This window comes from Pristiophorus japonicus, chromosome 5, assembly GCF_044704955.1.
Source record: "Pristiophorus japonicus isolate sPriJap1 chromosome 5, sPriJap1.hap1, whole genome shotgun sequence".
Lineage (NCBI taxonomy): Eukaryota > Metazoa > Chordata > Chondrichthyes > Pristiophoridae > Pristiophorus > Pristiophorus japonicus.
Window position 1 is genome coordinate 184,280,870 of NC_091981.1, and position 21,825 is coordinate 184,302,694.

A 21,825-nucleotide genomic window follows, 5' to 3' on the forward strand; every position below is an offset into this window, starting at 1 on the left:
AAGGATATTACAATTTCCGTTTTACTCGAAAAGAAAAGCTAAGGGATTTTGTCATTTATTTTTTTCACAGACAACTTTCAAACTCAATTTGAATTTTCAAGACTCGCCCCTCAACTGAAAATCATTAAAATAAGCTCGAAGCGCCATACTGACTTGTCAGAGTTCACATGTTAAAACGTAATACATATGTTTGCATGAAATCATCAGTCTCAAGTCGCAGATTTGAAGCTAATTCCGTTAAAACAATTACAAATTTCTAATTGTTAAAGGAGCATTGTTACTTTATTGGGGAGTTTTGCTGGAACCAGTGAAAACCAGCTTGTTCCAGATTCAGAGGAAATTCTTTCATTTCAAATCATTTAAATTTGGAGACAATTTTAGATCTATTGTGGCATAAGCAGTGATTTATTTTACTTTGCTATTTTAATACTAAATCTTAAGAAAATTACCGAAATAAACAGAGAGAATGACCCTTATGATGCCATTTTGAACAGAAGTGTCTTTCAAGTTACTTTATCAAATGACAATGCCCCTTTAAGGCTGACATGCCAGGACTATACGTGACTGTGCTCTTTTTGTCCTAGTTGGAGAATCTGTGACTGTGAGGAATGCCCTTAACAAATCTCTGCCATGGCCCCTGGGATTGTCTACTCATCTCTCTTCACCGGCTGCCTACTGTTCGTCACCCTCTGCTTTCCCTTTTCCGTGTCCCAGTCCCAGAAAGACACTACCAATGGGGCTGAGTCACTGCCCACTGTCACTGGTGCTGCCTCCACCTCTGAATATTCATACCCAGATTACAGGGGCAAAGGCTGCATGGACGAGAATGGTTTTGTGTATGAAATTGGAGAGGAGTTCACACCGGGTCCCGCCGCCTGTCCATGTGTCTGTACTGAAGATGGGCCGCTGTGTGTCAAGCCTGAGTGTCCTAGCCTGCATCCTCGCTGTATCCGAGTGGACACCAACCGTTGCTGCCCTCAGTGCAAAGAAATGAAAAACTACTGTGAATTTCGGGAAAAGAAATATAAACAATTGGAGGAATTCACGGTAAGAAAAAACTCTTGCTTTCATCTGCTGTTTTATCTTTTATCCTTTGAATCTTAACTTTTTTCCTGCAATTTTGTTCCTCTTTATTCATTCAATTCAAATATTTGATTTATTATTTCATTTCTTATTTCTCCATCCATTTTCTCCAATTCTTTCCTGTAAGTGCTGTCTCAAACTGACGTATGGTCAGTCATGAGCTGGCCAGTATTTGGTACCATCACAAGTAGCCATTACTCATGTGTGAGCTTTGATCATGACTGTTGGTAGCCTAATGGATTATGGGGCAGATTATAGTTGAGCACAATCTATCTTCAGCCAACATCCCAATACATGCTTTCCTGTGAAGTTAAGTGATAGCAATGAAGCCTGAATGATGTTTCTGCTCACTACAGAAGCAGAAATGCTAATTGCAGCGTGCCTGTCATTGCCCTCTTGCAACAGGTTTCTGTACAGCGTTAAACACACAGAAATGCCATAGAATCATATGAACTAATAATGGGCTCAATTTTTCCCAAGGCCGTTTTTTGGCGTAATTGAAGAGTTACACCCATTTTTTGGGGGGGCCCGACTACACCAAAAGAAAATCATCCAACTTTCCCCGTTTGAATTGTTGATTTTGCCGCTACCTAGCCTGTCCTTTAGCTTTGGGGGTGAAGTCAAAGCTCTGTGCCAAAAATGTCAGGTTGCCAGGGTAACCAGGGACACACTGCGGGCTGAGGCTGGAAAGTGAAACATACAACACATTCTGGCCAGCTCACAGCAACCTTCACAAGCACCTTACACATTGCAGCATCATTCCATCATTAAATTATTAAAGTGTTTATGCTAAAAATCTATCCCCCTGCCCCCTCCCAGTGCCTGGTGCCACTCCTAATCCTGGCCAAAAGGCTTCCCTCCCCTCTCAATGCCACTGCTAGCCCTGGCCGAAGGGCTTCCCCCCTCCTGATGCTGAGCAACATTCCTAATTCTGGTCGAAAGACTTCCCTCCCCTGCCGGTGCCAGTTGCCGCACCTAACCCTAGCCAAAAGACTCCCCCCCCCCCCCTCCTCTTCCCCCCCTCCCCACCACCCCTCCCTCTCCCCTGTCCTCTCTTCATCCCGCCCCTCCCCCCACCTCCCCCTTCTCTGCTGCTGCTGCCTGTCATGTATGTAACCTTCATACAACTGTAACCTTCAAGTAACTGTAACCTTCATGCAACCACACTGTACACTGTATATATGTTCTGGAAATGCACACCTTGACCACAGGGGGTGAATTTGTGGGAGACACTCTTCACCTGGGCACTTGGGTATTTAAAGGGAGGTCCCACGCAGGGTCATCACTTCTTGGTCCTGGGAATAAAGAAAGGTCACGCAGTGACCGTGTCTGCAGTACATGCCTCGTGTGATTTGGTAGCAAGGTGCAGGGACACCACATTTGGTGACGAGAAACGGGAATCACCGAACCACGAGGATGGCCACCGGTAGCACAGAGGAACATTACTGTGTGGGTGAGGACTGGGACGACTTCGTTGAGAGACTCCAGCAGAGTTTTGTCATGAAGGACTGGCTGGGAGCGGCAGCGGCTGACAAGCGGAGGGCGCATCTACTGACCAGCTGCGGACCAAAGACGTATGCGCTGATGAAAGACCTGCTCGCAGCCGAGAAGCCGGCAGACAAGTCCTTCGAAGAGCTCAGCCAGCTGATCAGTGAGCATCTCAAACCGGCGAGTAGCGTACACATGGTCCGGCACCGGCTCTACACATACCGGCGTCGGGCAGGACAAAACATCTCGGACTTCGTTGTGGACCTACGGCGCTTGGCCAGTCTCTGTAAGTTCACAGACGCCTGCAGGGGGGAGATGTTAAGGGATTTCTTCATTGAGGGCATTAGTCATGCCGGGATTTTCAGGAAGCTCATAGAGACCAAGGACTTAACTTTAGAAGGGGCGGCGTTGATAGCTCAGACCTTCATGGCAGGGAAAGAGGAGACCAAGCTAATTTACGCGTGCAGCTCAAGTTCCAACGTGGCGATGGACCAGGGAGTTAACATTGTGAATGCGGCTCAGGACCCCGCAGGCAGGCAAAGGCATTTTGAAACCGGCCAGGCAGCAACAGACGCTAGGGTGGGCCCACAACAGGGACAATGGAAAGGGAATCGGCAATTCACACCATCTCGAGGAACAATGCGTCCCGTGATAGGACCATTGACATCCACCATCAGAGCGCTTAGAAACAACCAAAGGGACAATCAGAGAGGAATGCCTGGTCACAGTCCTTTTGTTAACAATAACCTCAGCTCATGCTGGAGGTGTGGGGCTTGACATACTGCGAAAAGCTGCAGGTTCCAGCAAATTTATCTGTAGGAATTGCAACATCAGTGGACACTTGGCCAGAATGTGCAGGAAGGCTGTAGCAAGGCTAATTTACGAGACACAGGCACCAGACGAGGAGTCTGCAATGCAGGATGATGCTTGGGGCAAAGCCATGGATGCTGAAGTTCAGCAGGTTCATGTGGCTGACGTCCACAGCTCATATACCAAAACGCTACCCATGATGATGAAAGTTTTATTGAATGGCATGGAGCTGGACACAGGAGCCAGCCAGTCCCTTATGAGAGCCCAACAATTTGAAAGACTATGGCCACACAGAGCTAGCAGGCCAAAACTGGAACGCATTGGCACGCAGCTAAGGACGTACACCAAAGAGATCATCCCAGTGCTAGGCAGTGCAAACTTGGTGGTAACACATAATAGGTCAGAGAACCGGCTGCCACTCTGGATTGTCCCGGGAAACGGCCCCGCACTTTTGGGGAAGAGATGGCTAGCCGAGATGAATTAGAAATGGGGGGATGTGCACGCCATTTCATCTGTGGAGCGAAGCTCATGCTCACAGGTCCTACAGAAATTCGGGGCACTGTTTCAACCAGGTGTCGGGACTTTTAAGAGCACCAAAGTAGTGATACGCATCACCCCGGACGCTAGACCAGTGCACCACAAAGCCAGAGCGGTGCCATATGTGATGCGTGAGAAAATTGAAGGTGAATTGGACAGGCTGCTCAGAGAGGGCATAATCTCAGATGTTGAATTCAGTGACTGGGCAAGCCCCATTGTTCCTGTTCTCAAAGCGGATGGCTCAGTCAGGATTTGTGGCGACTACAAGGCCACATCCACCGAGTGACACTGCAGGACCAATACACACTTCCGTGCGCGGAGGACCTTTTTGCCATGCTGGCAGGTGGCAAGCTGTTCACCAAGTTGGACCTCACTTCGGCCTACATGACTCAGGAACTGGCTGAAGAATCCAATCCATGTAACCACACTGTACACTGTATATATGTCCTGGAAATGTACACCTTGACCACAGGGGGTGAACTTGTGGGAGACACTACTCATCTGGGCACTCAGGTATTTAAAGGGAGGTCCCACGCAGGGTCATCACTTCTTGGTCCTGGGAATAAAGAAAGGTCACGCAGTGACCGTGTCTGCAGTACATGCCTCGTGTGATTCAGTAGCAAGGTGCAGGGACACCACACTGTCCAGGCCGTTGAACTGCATCTGCTGCATTGATTTTCTTACCTGCGCCGATTTTGATAACTGCCCAGAAGGTTTTTCCACAGTGGTCACATACACTGTCCTGAGAAAAATTGGACTAAATCGGAGCTGGCCAAACTTGCTTAAACGGCCAGAATTGGCGCGGGTGGCAGGTTACGACATCCCCCAATGACGCAAACAAATACTAACCTAAAAAAATGGTAACAAACTGAGTTACGCTGGCGCAGAAACTTTGGGGAAACTTGGATATTTTAATTTAGGCCAAAAAAAGTGGCGCGCGCCAAAATAACAACGGAGATAACAGGAAAATTGAGCCCGTTGATAGTACATTTACTTCTGAAGCAGCCGCAGAACCTGGTATTAAATAAAACATGTATAATGAATACAGAGGCTTTTGGTCAGAGTGAGCATGGCTTAGTCTCCCGTGTTTTATAAATCAAATGTGTTTTAATATTTTAAATAGCAGCATCTTAGTTGTAATCATTATTTGTATTTCAGCAGCTGTCATTTTATTGTGTTATCATACATGTTACCAAAAAGAATCTTATTGTGCCCCTGTTTGATTATGTTAATCCTACTGTTAGAATGAAGAGATTTTTCTGGCCTAAGACAGGAGCAGTTAACAAATTCAAACAAGGGTATGATTCCAAACAGCAACGCAACCAGGATCTGAATGAGAGGATAAGAATGAATTTACAGGTGCTGGTTACACGGTATCACTTAACCTGTCTGTTGTTAACTATCATAGCTCAAGTAGGGTATGAACCTTCTACTAAGTTTTCCACTTGCATTTTAAAAACATAAGAAAATAAGAAATAGTAAGAAATAGTAACAGAAGTAGACCATACGGCCCCTCGAGCCTGCTCCGCCATTCAATAAGATCATGGCTGATCTATCATGGACTCAGCTCCACTTCCCTGCCCGCTCCGATAACCCCTTATTCCCTTATCGTTTAAGAAACTGTCTGTTTCTGCCTTAAATTTATTCCATGTCCCAGCTTCCACAGCTCTCTGAGGCAGCGAATTCCACAGATTTACAACACTCTAAGAGAAGAAATTTCTCCTCATCTCAGTTTTAAATGGGCGACCCCTTATTCTAAGATCATGCCCTCTAGTTCTACCTTGTCAAGCCCCCTCATAATCTTATATGTTTCAATAAGATCACCTCTCATTCTTCTGAATTCCAATGAGTAGAGGCCCAACCTACTCAACCTTTCCTCATAAGTCAACCTCCTTGTGATATATTCATAGAGCACAGCACACAATACAGCTTTCTAACATGGCAGGCAGCTCTCGGAAGTCTTCGGAATCTCCTGTTTCTGTTTATTATTAACTCTGTTGTTGCAGTACACAATACGTCCACATCCACAGTGTGGAGCTACAAACATTACAAGCTTACAGACATTACTCTTCTCCCTCCTTAATGAAGAAGTTATTACAACAACATCATACATAACTTGCATGTTTATACATAACACAGTATATAGACTTATTTTTTCCATATTTACAAATTTAACTTAACCACTTGTTTTCTGTTTCGAAGAGGATACCTTCACTCTCGAACAGAACCTTCTAAACATATTGTCAAATTTAAACTCATTCGAGGCTCCTCCTGAGGAATGTTTTCCTCCAAGGGATTTCCTTGATTTTCATTTGAACTCACTCTAACTTCAGACTCTTTGTTTTCCTGACTCGGAGTCAGACTTAAATTCTGATTTTCTCTTGGATTTGTTTCCAGTACATTAGATGTAGGATATGCTACTGGTGTATCAAAACTATCTGATGAGTCAGAAACATAGAAAATAGGTGCAGGAGTAGGCCATTCGGCCCTTCGAGCCTGCACCACCATTCAATAAGATCATGGCTGATCATTCACCTCAGTACCCCTTTCCTGCATCCTCTCCATATCCCTTGATCCCTTTAGCCATAAGGGCCATATCTAACTCCCTCTTGAATATATCCAATGAATAATTGATTCATTCCCACCTTCAACTCCTTCCATATCTGTAGGTAAAATATGACCAATATGAACAAACCTAACCTGTCCTTTATCAAACATCTTTACCAAATATGTGCGAGGACCACATATCTTCACCACTCTTCCGAGTAATCACTTTACCCATTTATGGTGATGGTTCTTCACTCCCCCCTTCTGGTTTAATTTCACAACTCTCTTTTACTCTACCTCTATCATGATTCTCTTTCTGTCTTAATTGTGTCTCTTCTATGGACTGTGCCAAATTTGGTTTTAACAACGAGAATCTGGTTTGTGGCTGTCGTTTGAGAAACAACTCTGCTGGTGTTCTACTAGTAGTTGTATGAGGAATATTATGCTACGTAATCAAAAAATTAGCCAATTTGTGATCCAATGACAACTGTCGTTTCTTTGGATTTGGATCTAACATTTGTTTTATGAGGGCACGTTTTACCATTTGTAAGGTGCACTCTGCTGCACCATTCGAAGCAGGATGGTACGGTGGAACCTTGGTATGTTTCACTCCATTTTTGCTCGTGAACTGTGCAAATTCTTCTGAATGAAATTGTGGTCCGTTATCCGAAACAATTTCTTCTGGGAGGCCAAATGAAGAAAATAAACTTCGCAAAATATCAAAATAACTTGTTGTTATTTTCCACATTGGAAACACTTTCACCCACTTCGAATGGCTATCAATCACAATGAACAATTGTTGTCCTTCGAGTTCAACAAAATCGATATGTAGCCTTTGCTACAACCTGGGAGGCCATTTCCATGGCTGTAATGGCACTGATGGTGGTTGCTTGCTCACCGATTGACATGTTGTACTCTGACTCATGATGTACTCCATATCATTATCAAGACCTGGCCACCATAAGTAACTGCGTGCAAAACTCTTGGTTAAGCACATTCCCAGGTGCTGGTCATGGAGGTCTCCTAATTGGACCTGAATTTATTTGGTATAACCACTCTTGCACCCCACATGATACAATCTTTATCGACTGATAATTCATTCCTACGAATGAAGAATGGATGTGTATCTTTGTCTGTTACCTGGTTTGACCATCCATTTGCAATATAATCATACACCTTTGACATTACTGGGTCACGTTTGGTTGCTCTACCAATCTCTTCAGCTGTCACTGGCAGTTCATCAATGTATAAAAAATAAAACACTTCTTCCCTATCGGGTGTAACTTGTGATGGGGAAGACAATCTAGACATTGCTGTGATCAGCTGATCATCTGTATTCAATATCATATGTATATGCTCATAAAATCAAAGCCCTTCTCTGCATTTGGGCTGCAGCTAATGTTGGAAATGGGGACTTTGGATGGAGGATTGCTGTTAGGGGCTTATGATCCATAATGATAGTAAACTTACGACCATATAAGTATTTGTGGAACTTCTTGACCCCAAAAATTAATGCCAAAGCTTCCCTTTTGATTTGTGCATAATTACTCTCACTGGCACTGAGAGTGCGTGAAGCAAAAACAATTGGTGTCTCCTCCCCACTACTTAATACATGAGAGATCACTGCCCCAACCCCATACGGAGAGGTATCACATGTTAGCTTAATCTTCTTAGATATGTCATAGTTAACTAACATAGTGCTCTCTACCAATTTGCTTTTACACTCCTTGAATGCTGTATCGCATTCTTTTGACCACTTCCAATGGACCTGTTTTTTCAATAGGTCATTCAGTGGATGTAATAATGTAGCCAAATTTGGTAAGAACTTCCCATAATAGTTCAAAAGACCCAAGAATGAACGAAGTTCAGTGACATTCCTGGGAATTGGTGCATTTCTGATTGCATCCAGCTTTCCCATGGTTGGATGTAAACCATCTTTGTCTACTCTGTACCCAAGTACTCCACTGAGTTTTGAAATAACTCAGACTTACGAGCAGATACTCGTACTCTGCTTCTCTAGCCGTTTGAGGACTTCATTCAGTATGTTATTATGAATTTGTCTATTTGGTGCAGCAATTAGTATGTCATCTAAATAACATACTACCCCTTCAATACCTTGCAAAATCTAGTTCATCACCCCTTGGAATATGGCAGGGGCAAAAGACACCAAACGGTAGCCTATTAAATTGATACAGGCCTAGATGAGTATTTATAGTCAAGCATGACATGAACTCCTCATCTAGTTCAAGCTGTAAGTAGGCATTCGTAAGATCCAGTTTTGAGAAGATCTGAACACCTGTCAGTATTGTGAACAAATCTTCTATATTTGGCAATGAATTGGGGACATTACCCTCCAGAATCTGGTTTACGGTTACTTTATAATCACCACACAATCTTACCTTACCATCAGACTTGGGTACAACAACAATGGGTATAGCCCAATTACATCGATCTATCTTAGAAATAATGTTCTCAGTCTCTAATCTTTTGAGTTATTGCTCAACTTTCTCCTTGAGTGCATATGGTACGGAACGTAGCTTGCAGTAAACCAATCTAGCGTTCTTCTGTACCCTGACACTTGTCTTGAATCCTTGGATCGGACTGCCCGTTTTGCAGAACACCTTCGGATACTTCTTGATAACATCATCCGTTGATGCTAATTTCGCTTCCACACGGAAAATCTCACTCCAATCCAGCTTCAGTGATCTCAACCAATTTCTTCATAGTAAGGCAGAACTATTAGAGGCAAGTTCTGAAAGTGATCCTTATATTTCACTGGTACAGTGATATGACCTAGCACAGGAATTTTCTCTCCCGAGTAGCCTCGCAGCTCTATCTTGGATTTCTCCAATGGGAAATCATGCTATTTGTCGAGGTATAGTGACTCCAGTACTACACTCACGGATGCACCAGTGTCGATTTCCATTGGTATCTTGAATCCTGTAACCTCTACGTGGATTTTGATACTTTTCGAATCACTGTCCATTAACTTCGTGCTCCTGATGACGTGTAACTCTAACATCTCCTCATTCAGTTGTTGTTCTTCCATGCAACGTACTCTCTGGGGATTTCTACTCATAGCTTTGAGCGCTGGACTCATAGCTTTGAAGGCTGATTTACTCTTCAGTCGGCATGCCTTCGCAAGATGCCCTGTTTGAATCTGCAGGCGATTTACCTCGGTTGACTTACGACCGTAATTATTATGAAATTCTAGGGAATATTGATCGGCCATGCCCATCGACCTCGCTGTCTGACAAAAGCCAAGTCACCCATCGTCAAAAATTTTCTTCTGACCACATCATTTTTCACCCCATAGCCAAAACGATCCCGCAATGCTCGGTTTTGAAAGTTTCAGAAATTACAGTGAATAGATAGCTTTTTTAATGCAACAATGGAATCACTGATACTTTCAGCAGTCTTTTGATTTCGTAGACCGAAACGATAGCTTTCAGCAATTTCTAACGGTTTGGGGTTGTAGTGCTGCTCCAGCTTCATTAAAATCTCTAAGCATTGTGTCCTTTGGCTCGTCAGACACAAGCAGATTTATCAGCGTTTCATTCAATTCCGGACCCGCTTCAGATAAGAAGATAGCTCGCTTACGTTCCAACACAGCCCGGTTCTGATCTGCATTCCCTGGAACTTTGATTATATTATTTGCAGTGAAATACATTTCTAGCTGATCCACATACGCTTTAAAATGTTCCCGGTCATGTCTATATTCACCCAAATGTCCCATTACACCTGCGGTTGCTGCCATTTTGTCTCTGCAGTGCAGACAGTGTGCTCGTTTTTTAGCTCAGATTTTTGTAGCTTTTTCCAAAGACAGAGAAGTTTCAAAAGTTTCTCTGTTGGCTGGCTGAATCCTTCACCAACAAAAATTGCAGCTTATACCATCCGAAAAATCCCATTTCGTCGCCAAATGTGATATATTGACAGAGCACAGCACAGATCACGGCTTTCTAACATGGCAGGCAGCTCTCGGAAGTCTCCAGAACCTCCTGCTTCTGTTTATTATTAACTCTTTAGTTACAGTACACAATACGTCCACATCCACAGTGTGGAGCTACAAACATTACAAGCTTACAGAGATTACACCCCTCATCTCCAGAATCAACCTTGTGAACTTTCTCTGAACTGCCTCCAAAGCAAGTATATCCTTTCGTAAATATGGAAACCAAAACTGCACGCTGTATTCCAGGTGTGGCCTCACCAATACCTTATATAGCTGTAGCATAACTTCCCTGCTTTTATACTCCATCCCCTTTGCAATAAAGGCCAAGATTCCATTGGCCTTCCTGATCACTTGCTGTACCTGCATACTATCCTTTTGTGTTTCATGCACAAGTACCCCCAGGTCCCGCTGTACTGCGGCACTTTGCAATCTTTCTCCATTGAAATATTGGCCCTGAAATTCTGATGTCCCGGGTCCATATGAAATTTCTACGGACCAGGGAAGGCATCGGAAAAACCAGGTTTCAGCGCGCAATGCGCATGCGCTGGAAACCGGCTTTTCCGATCTGACAAGTTTCTGGCTTGACAGATCATCCACAGATTGGGAGCGAGGACACTTGCAGGGCAAGATTTCCGATATTTACAAATATCTTGCCCTGCAAATGTCCTTTAAAATCTTGCGCCTGAAAAAGCAGGCGTAGAGGCCTACTTTTATAGGCGCAAGTGTTTAAAAATACACAAACATTTTTAAATAGTTATAAAAACATCATTTTATTTTTAAAAACCCTCCCCACTACGGTAAGTTTATTTTAAGACTTAATTAAAAAAACTTTTTAAAAAGTTGGGAATTTTTTTTTTTAATAAAAACTTTAATTTAAATGAATGTTAAACATGTAGTTTGTTTGCTTTTTTTTTGTGTTTTGGGTGTTGGGAGGTCTTTCTCATTCATAGTACTAGGAGTTCCAGACTTACGGAAATGCTTGGGCCGAGGTAAGGGGGGGTGGGGAGTTGGCGGACTGGGCAGTCGGCGGCTAAGTCCCTTCTTCCAAGTCGTTAATATAGATTGTAAATAGTTGGGGTCCCAGCACTTATCATGGGGTTCAAAACCCCACAGTAATTCATCATACCGGTTTAACGTCTGAAATCCGGAGTTCCGAAATTTGGAATGTTCCGGAATCCGGACATCAAGCCGATCCATGGTGGGGTCGTCTGAATCTGGAAAATGTTCCGGAATCCGGACGCTTTTTAAAAATTGATTACTGCTGCGAGGGGGAAAAACACCCCAAAAAATAAAAATTCACAAAACCATTATCTACTAAATCGCTGAAAAAGAATGAAAAAAGTAAATCTTTAACTTACCTTTTTTTCAGGTCTTCAATGCAGGTTTTTCCCAGTCGCCGACAGCCCAGTCCATCAACTCCCCACCCGCCTTACTTCGGCCCAAGAATTTCCGGATTCGCGACATCAGAGAGATGTTCCGAAATATCCGGAACGGCCTCGGTCCCGAGATTTCCGGATTTCGGATGCTCTACCTGTACAATTTCTGTTTTCTGTTAGTTAGCCAATCCTCTATCCATGCTAATATATTACCGCCAATCCCGTGAACCTTTATCTTGTGCAGTTACCTTTTATGTGGCACCTTGTCAAATGCCTTCTGGAAGTCCAAATACACCACATCCACTGGTTCCCCCTTATCTACCCTGCTACATCCTCAAAGAACTCCAGCAAATTTGTCAAACATGATTTCCCTTTCATAAAATCATGCTGGTTCTGCTTGATTGTATTATAGAAACATAGAAAATAGATGCAAGAGTAGGCCATTTGGCCCTTCGAGCCTGCACCACCATTCACTAAGATCATGGCTGATCATTCATTTCAGTACCCCTTTCCTGCTTTCTCTTCATACCCCTTGATCCCTTTAGCCGTAAGGGCCCCATCTAACTTCCTCTTGAATATATCCAATGAACTTGCATCAACAACTCTCTGCGGTAGGGAATTCCACAGGTTAACAACTCTCTTGAGTGAAGAAGTTTCTCCTCATCTCAGTCCTAAATGGCTTACCCCTTATTCTTAGACTGTGTCCCCTGGTTCTGGACTTCACCAACATCAGGAACATTCTCCCTGCATCCAACCTGTCCAGTCCCGTCAGAATTTTATATGTTTCTATGAGAGCCCTTCTCATCCTTCGAAACTCCAGTGAATAAAGCCCCAGTCGATCCAGTCTCTCCTCATATGTCAGTCCAGCCATGCCGGGAATCAGTCTGGTGAACCTTCGCTGCACACCCACAATAGCAAGAATGTCCTTCCTCAGATTAGGAGATCAAAACTGAACACAATATTCCAGGTGAGTCTTCACCAAGGCCCTGTACAACTGCAGTAAGACCTCCCTGCTCCTATACTCAAAACCCATAGCTATGAAGGCCAACATACCATTTGCCTTCTTCACCACCTGCTGTACCTGCATGCCAACTTTCAATGACTGATGTACCATGGCACCCAGGTCTCGTTGCACCTCCCCTTTACCTAATCTGCTGCCATTCAGATAATATTCTGCCTTCGTGTTTTTGCCACCAAAGTGGATAACCTCACACTTATCCACATTATACTGCATCTGCCATGCATTTTCCCACTCACCTAACCTGTCCAAGTCACCCTGCAGCCTCTTAGCGCCCTCCTCACAGCTCACACTGCCACCCAGTTTAGTTAACTTCGAGATATTACACTCAATTACTTCATCTAAATCATTGATGTATATTGTAAATAGCTGGGGTCCCAGCATTGAGCTCTGCGGCACTCCACTAGTCACTGCCTGCCATTCTGAAAAGGACCCGTTAATCCCGACTCTCTGTTTCCTGTCTGCCAACCAGTTCTCTCCACATCAGTACATTACCCCCAATACCATGTGCTTTAATTTTGCACACCAATCTCTTGTGTGGGACCTTGTCAAAAGCCTTTTCAAAGTCCAAATACACTACATCCACTGGTTCTCCCTTGTCCACTCTACTAATTACATCCTCAAAAAGTTCCAGAAGATTTGTCAAGCATGATTTCCCTTTCATAAATCCATGTTGACTTGGACCGATCTTGTCACTGCTTTCCACATGCGCTGTTATTTCATCTTTAATAATTGATTCCAACATTTTCCCCACTACTGATGTCAGGCTAACCGGTCTATAATTACATGTTTTCTCTCTCCCTCCTTTTTTAAAAATTGGTGTTACATTAGCTACCCTCCAGTCCATAGGAACTGATCCAGAGTTAATAGACTGTTGGAAAATGATCACCAATGCATCCACTATTTCTAGGGCCACTTCCTTAAGTACTCTGGGATGCAGACTATCAGACCCGGGGATTTATTGGCCTTCAATCCCATCAATTTCCCATACACAATTTCCCGCCTAATAAAGATATCCTTCAGTTCCTCCTTCTCACTAGACCCTCGGTCCCCTAGTACTTCTGGAAAGTTACTTGTGTCTTCCTTCGTGAAGAAAGAACCAAAGTATTTGTTCAACTGGTCTGCCATTTCTTTGTTCCCCATTATAAATTCACCTGCTTTTCCAAATGTCCCGCTACTGCTACCTTAATAATGGACTCTAGCATTTTTCCAACGACAGATGTTAGGCTAACTGGTCTATAGATTCCTGCTTTTTGTCTGCCTCCTTTTTTAAATAGGAGCGTTACACTTGGGGTTTTCCAATCCGCTGGGACCGCCCCAGAATCCAGGGAATTTTGGTAGATTACAACCAATGCATCCACTATCTCTGTAAGCCATCAGGTCCAGGGGACTTGTCTGCCTTTAGTCCCATTATTTTACCGAGTACTACTTCATTAGTGATAGTGATTGTATTAAGTTCCTCCCTCCCTATAGCCCCTTGATTATCCACTATTGGGATGTTTTAAGTGTCTTCTTCCGTGAAGACCGATACAAAATATTTGTTCAATATCTCTGCCATTTCCCTGTTCTCCATTATTAATTCCCCAGTCTCATCCTTTAGGGGACAACCATTTACTTTAGCCACTCTTTTCCTTTTTATGTACCTGTAGAAACTCTTACTATCTGTTTTTATATGTTGTGCTTGTTTACTCTCATAATCTCTTTTATCATTTTTTTAGCTGTTCTTTGTTGGCTTTTAAAAGTTTTCCAATCCTCTGGCCTCCCACTAGTCTTGGCCACATTGTATGCCCTTGTTTTCAATTTGATACCCTCCCTTATTTCCTTAGTTAGCCATGGATGGTTATCCCTTCTCTTACAGTCCTTCCTTCTCATTGGGATATACTTTTGTTGCAAGTTATGGAATATCTCCTTAAATGTCTGCCACTGCTCATCAACCGTCCCATACTTTAATCGATTTTCCCAGTCCACTTTAGCCAATTTTGCCCTCGTACCTTTGTAGTGTCCTTTATTTAAGCTTAGGACACTGGTGTGAGACCCAACTTTTTCACCCTCCAATTGAATTTGAAATTCAACCATGTTATTATGGTCACTTGTTCCTCGAGGATGCTTTACTACGAGATCATTTATTAATCCTGTCTCATTACACAGTACCAGATCTAAGATAGCCTGCTCCCTGGTTGGTTCCGCAACGTACTGTGCAAGGAAACTATCCAGGATACACTCTATGAACTTTTCCTCAAGGCTGCCCTGGCCAATTTGCTTTGTCCAATCAATATGAAGGTTAAAATCGCCCATGATTATTGCCGTTCCTTTATTACAAGCCTCCATTATTTCTTGATTTATACTCCACCCAACTGTGTAGTCACTGTTAAGGGGCCTATAGACTACACCCAACAGCGACTTTTTCCCCTTATCTCCACCCAAATTGATTCAACATCTTGATCCTCTGAGCCAATATCGTTTCTCACTAACGCACTGATCTGATCCTTTATTAACAGTGCTACCCCACCTCCTTTTCCTTTCTGTCTGTCCTTCTGAATTGTCAAATACCCCTGAATATATAGTTCCCAGTCCTGGTCACCTTGCGACCACATCTCTGTAATGGCTATCAGATCATACCCATTTGTATCTATTTGTGCTGTCAACTCATCTATTTTGTTACGAATGCTATGTGCATTCAGATAAAGAACGTTTAAATTTGGGTTTTTACCATTTTTTTCTTGCTTTCATCCCTGATTCACCTTTATATTATGCTTCCCTTCCTCCACTCTTTTAACAGCCTCCTGCTCCAAGATGCCATGGACAGCACTCTGGCTGTCCTTCTGATAGTTTTTTTGGGCCCAAATTTCCACAGGAGTTGCTCCGGTTTTTTTTGGAGCAACTTGATTTTTCTGGAGTATCTTTTTAGTTGCAATTCTAGTCATTTAATTTGCGCCAGTGTAAGTGAGTTAGGTTTTTATTTAGTTTTTTTTTTCAAAAGGGGGCTTTCCCAGCCACTTACGCCTGTTTTGGCCATTTAAGCGAGTTTGGCCAACAAATTGTTGCTCCAAACTAACTTAGGCCAGAGTAAGTGTCCACTTTTGTACGTTCTGTAAAACCTTGCGGTCACTTTAGAAATCAGGCGCAGATTGCCAGAGATGGGGGGTGGGGGGGAGGAAGGGAAGTTAGAGGGAAGTTAGAGGATTTTCCAAAGCATTAAACACTTCACTTTTAAAAATAAAGAACCATCATCAATAATTTATTTATCATTTATCAATAAATAAAAAATTAAAAGTTCCTATCTCACCTCCTGCAGCATACTTAGCCATCGTGTCAAATGCTAATACTATTTGAGATACATAGACATCAAAGGGTAAGTTCTGGCAGGGCTGCTAATCCAAGAACAAAGAGTTCTGCCTCTTGAAAAGAGTGCTCGTTAATTATGTCATATAGGCATGCTCAAAGTAATTAAGTTTAATGTGCTGGAATATATTATATAGACTACCAACATTATTTCCTTAGCACTGCAAACAAAGTGGCCTAAATCTCCCTGTGTGCACACTCCATACTGCAGTGTTGGCATGGGAACTGTTCAGGGAGTGCGGGAAGGCAGCGGCCGGCCTGTGCGGCAAGCCACTCGGCCCGGGATCGGGGCTGCGAACATTGCGTCATCCCTTCGGCCAGGGATTGGTTCGCCCGGAGACACGACGCGCTTGGAGGGCCAGGAGCTACTGCACACGCGTGCAGACTCCACTGCGCGCGCACGCAGCTGCCGGCATTCTTTTCGGCGCAGGGCTGTAGCTCCGCCCACCACACGTTACAATACGCTGCGCCACAGGCCTGGAACCAACGGGGAGAATACGGCGGTAAGAAATCGGCGCTGTTTCTGTACTACAAAGTCCGCGCACCTCATGGAGGTACACCATTCTAGCAGAGGGGCAAATTAAGGCCCTTTAATCCGAATCCTCGCAGGCAGAAAGTACAATGTACCTGTTGAATAAGATCAGTTTCTGCAGCTCCTCATTCTCTAACTCACTTGGGATCCCCTTACTCTGTACACTATTGGTCACTCTAACCCCATTCTTATCTTGCACCTCTCTGAGGTGTGACTTCGATCTGGAGCAAACTATCCAGATGCGCTCCGCCGCCCCCCCACCGGCCTTATGTGTCGGAGTGTCTCCAACTCACACTCCAGCTCAATGATTCTTAGATGAAGAGATTTCAGGCAGAGATGTGTTCACTCGGGATAGTCTCACTGTCTACAAACTCCTTCATACTGCAGTCCAGATACACTACCTGTTCTGTCATATCTTAGTCTATATTTATTTTTGATAATAAAATTTATTTATAGATTCTTTTTAGTTTTAAGGCAATTTAACTGTTTAGCTAACACCAAAAAACTGCTAATCACGAAAAAAACACTAACCACTAAAACACGAACTAACAAACTACACTCTGGGGTGAGGGTGTCCAAATCAAGCAAACCAAAACTCGAATAATATGGTTTTCTCTGCTGTTTGATGAGGAAACTGTTTAATATAATGGGTTTCTGCATGCATCAGACACCGGGTGACCATATATATATATAAACATAGAAAATAGGTGCAGGAGTAGGCCATTCGGCCCTTTGAGCCTGCACCGCCATTCAATGAGTTCATGGCTGAACATGCAACTTCAGTACCCCATTCCTGCTTTCTCGCCATATCCCTTGATCCCCCTAGTAGTAAGGACTACATCTAACTCCTTTTTGAATATATTTAGTGAATTGGCCTCAACAACTTCCTGTGCAAGAGAATTCCACAGGTTCACCACTCTCTGGGTGAAGAAGTTTCTCCTCATCTCGGTCCTAAATGGCTTACCCCTTATCCTTAGACTGTGACCCCTGGTTCTGGACTTCCCCAACATTGGGAACATTCTTCCTGCATTTAACCTGTCTAAACCCATCAGAATTTAAAACATTTCTATGAGAGCCCCTCTCATTCTTCTGAACTCCAGTGAATACAAGCCCAGTTGATTCAGTCTTTCTTGATATGTCAGTCCCGCCATCCCGGGAATCAGTCTGGTGAACCTTCGCTGCACTCCCTCAATAGCAAGAATGTCCTTCCTCAAGTTAGGAGACCAAAACTGTACACAATACCCCAGGTGTGGCCTCACCAAGGCCCTGTACAACTGTAGCAACACCTCCCTGCCCCTGTACTCAAATCCCCTCGCTATGCAGGCCAACATGCCATTTGCTTTCTTAACCGCCTGCTGTACCTGCATGCCAACCTTCAATGACTGATGTACCATGATACCCAGGTCTCGTTGCACTTCCCCTTTTCCAAATCTGTCACCATTCAGATAATAGTCTGTCTCTCTGTTTTTACCACCAAAGTGGATAACCTCACATTTATCCACATTATACTTCATCTGTCATGCATTTGCCCACTCACCTAACCTATCCAAGTCACTCTGCAGCCTCATAGCATCCTCCTCGCAGTTCACACTGCCACCCAACTTAGTGTCATCCGCAAATTTGGAGATACTACATTTAATCCCCTCGTCTAAATCATTAATGTACAATGTAAACAGCTGGGGCCCCAGCACAGAACCTTGTGGTACCCCACTAGTCACTGCCTGCCATTCTGAAAAGTACCCATTTACTCCTACTCTTTGCTTCCTGTCTGCCAACTAGTTCTCAATCTACATCAGCACACTACCCCCAATCCCATGTGCTTTAACTTTGCATATTAATCTCGTATGTGGGACCTTGTCGAAAGCCTTCTGAAAGTCCAAATACACCACATCAACTGGTTCTCCCTTGTCCACTCTACGGGAAACATCCTCAAAAAATTCCAGAAGATTTGTCAAGCATGATTTCCCTTTCACAAATCCATGCTGACTTGGACCTATCATGTCACCTCTTTCCAAATGCGCTGCTGTGACGTCCTTAATAATTGATTCTGTCATTTTACCCACTACCGATGTCAGGCTGACCGGTCTATAGTTCCTTGTTTTCTCTCTCCCTCATTTTTTTAAAAGTGGGGTTACATTGGCTACCCTCCACTCCATAGGAACTGATCCAGCATCTATGGAATGTTGGAAAATGACTGTCAATGCATCCGCTATTTCCAAGGCCACCTCCTTAAGTACTCTGAGATGCAGTCCATCAGGCCCTGGGGATTTATCGGCCTTCAATCCCATCAATTTCCCCAACACAATTTCCCAACTAATAAGGATTTCCCTCAGTTCCTCCTTCTTACTAGACCCTCTGACCCCTTTTATATCCGGAAGGTTGTTTGTGTCCTCCTTAGTGAATACCGAACCAAAGTACTTGTTCAATTGGTCTGCCACTTCTTTGTTTCCCATTATACTTCCCCTGATTCTGGTTGCAGGGGACCTACGTTTGTCTTTACTAACCTTTTTCTCTTTACATATCTATAGAAGCTTTTGCAGTCCATCTTAATGTTCCCTGCAAGCTTCCTCTCGTACTCTATTTTCCCTGCCCTAATCAAACCCTTTGTCCTCCTCTGCTGAGTTCTAAATTTCTCCCAGTCCCAGGGGTTGCTGCTATTTCTGGCCAATTTGTATGCCACTTCCTTGGCTTTAATACTATCCCTGATTTCCTGATTTATATCCCTGATATAAAATGTGTTTATACACATGCTTAGAACCTGAATCACTGAGTATTACATTTTAACGATTGATAGTTTGTAATTGTCTGAAGTCTTAACTAAATTATACCCATAAAACCTTCCTTTTATTTGTTGCAAATAGAATGAGTTTTACAATTGTTGCATTGTTGGCTTTATTGCTGTTTTTTCAGACATCGGCTTAGATTTTCTGCACAGTAACAGTCTGGGAATAACCAACCTGAAAGTGGAGTGGAAATCTGACATATCGGTTCCCCACCCATTTAACACTACATCCAGTTTGGCATTTGGCTTTTATACTGGAGTTGGAAGTGCCAGTCAGTTTGTTGCTTATATTAAAACAGAACCAGATGATATTTAAGCATCTTTCATGCAATTTGCTGGTGTATTTACTTGAATGTCAATACTCATCAAATTCTTTTTTATAAATATATTATGAGAAAGAGAATGGGTGCCTTGGGGTTTGCCTAAATGTACATAGTATTTCAAAAATAATTCATAGCTTGTGAAGAGCTCTGTGATGTCTAACGGCAGGTAATTTCTATACCAGAAGCTTGCCCACATTATGATAACAAGACTGACTTTGGAAATGCATTCAAAGTCAGCAGGCTAAAGGTTGGGCAGATGGAGTTTGGAAAATCTAGAACAATTTATCTTAATAGTATGTGTTCATTCTTTGATTATTTTGATGAAAATTTACTCCAAGTCAAACAAACAGAATAAGAAAATCAGAGAACATGGAACCACTAAAGGTCATTAAGCCCATCAAGCCCTCTCCTTGAACGGACCACGTACAGTGAACCTTATTATGGACTGCTCATCACCCATTTAATCTCCTGAGGGAATTTTTTAATGTAAATGCTCCAAGAACCCCAAATGTAATCAAGCAAAACACCAAAATATTCATTAATCTCCACACCGTCACTATTCAACCATTGCCTGCTGCTCTCCCCAGACGACATTACCCCAGTACCCCTAGCCCGAGCTATGGAATATTCAAACATCGTAGTCTATACCTATCCTGTTCCAACCCGATGTTTTTTTTAAGTTAATTCCTGGAACATGATTTGTTTTTCCTGTAAGTAAGTTCCATATATCCATTAAGATGTGAGGGAAAAAAAAGATTTTTTAATCTCTGGTTTAATTTTAAATCTCTTCTAATTTTGCAATCACAGTCCAAATTAAATCATCTGATCCCCTCAACAGCAACTCAGCATTTTCAAGACCTGGATAATGTCTCATAGAAACATAGAAACATAGAAAATAGGTGCAGGAGTAGACCATTCGGCCCTTCTAGCCTGCACCGCCATTCAATGAGTTCATGGCTGAACATGCAACTTCAGTACCCCATTCCTGCTTTCTTGCCATACCCCTTGATCCCCCTAGTAGTAAGGACTACATCTAACTCCTTTTTGAATATATTAGTCTCTCTTCAGTCTTTTTTGTAATGTAAACAATTCCAGGTCTGACAGTCTTCATTATTTGGAGCCATAATACTGAAATCATTCTTGTCACTCTCCTCTGAACATCGCTGATGCATCAACATCCTTGGGTGCCCAAGCTACACATGAGAGTCCAAATGTGGCCCATTCAGTGATCAGTACAAAGCTGAAAACATTTATTTGAGCTTGCATTCACATTCTATAAAGATGCATTCTAATGTTTGAGTTTTCTTGTATTAACTGGAAAAATTCATCAGTCAATAATTAATCTCAACTTATTTTCTTTCCCCACATTTGCTAATGTATATGCATCTTGTTTCTTTTTGTATTATATATTACCTTCAATCGTAGGAACATTGAAATCCATCTATGATTCCTTAGCTCATCTATTTAATTAATTCTGATCTCTTTGAATATTATTTATCTCCCTTGTAATTTCCAGTTTGTCGCCCAGCTTGCTATAATCAGCAAATTTTATATAATAATTACTAGTCTCCAAATCATTTTTGAATATTGTGAGCTGCAAGAAATTCTGAATAGACATTTGTGCAACTCCACTGGCCACTGCCCTTGAGAAAGAAATGTTCTAATTATAATAATCTTCTGCTTCCTATTGCTAAGCCACTTCAATCCAGTTACCTAGTTTGCCATTAATTCCATGCACCTTAAACTTCTTAAAGTTTTACACATGGACTTTATTAAATATCTTCTAGAAATCCAAGCAAATTTTATCCAGTGGATAGCTTTCATTAATTTGTTTAGTTACATCATAAACTACTTTGCTGGAATTAATGAAGGGTGATCTATTACTTCTAAATTGATGTCTGTGTATTAATTACTGAAGTATTGACAGCATCTCATATAATGCTCTCAACCATTTATCCCAATACAGATATTAGGCTAACTGGTCTATAATTTTCCTGCTCATGTCATTCCTTTTTAAATGTCAGGATTTGCTATT

General features: G+C 42.7%; 1 protein-coding gene across 1 annotated transcript in view; it reads left to right on the forward strand.

Annotated features, from left to right (window-relative positions):
• The first annotated feature begins 630 nt into the window (after positions 1-630).
• Positions 631-21,825, forward strand: part of vwc2 (von Willebrand factor C domain containing 2) — a 234,895-nt gene continuing 213,700 nt past the window's right edge. The window contains exon 1 of the mRNA XM_070880214.1: positions 631-1,047. Within this exon, the coding sequence (XP_070736315.1) occupies positions 631-1,047 (417 nt within the window). The remainder of the gene's footprint in view (positions 1,048-21,825) is intronic.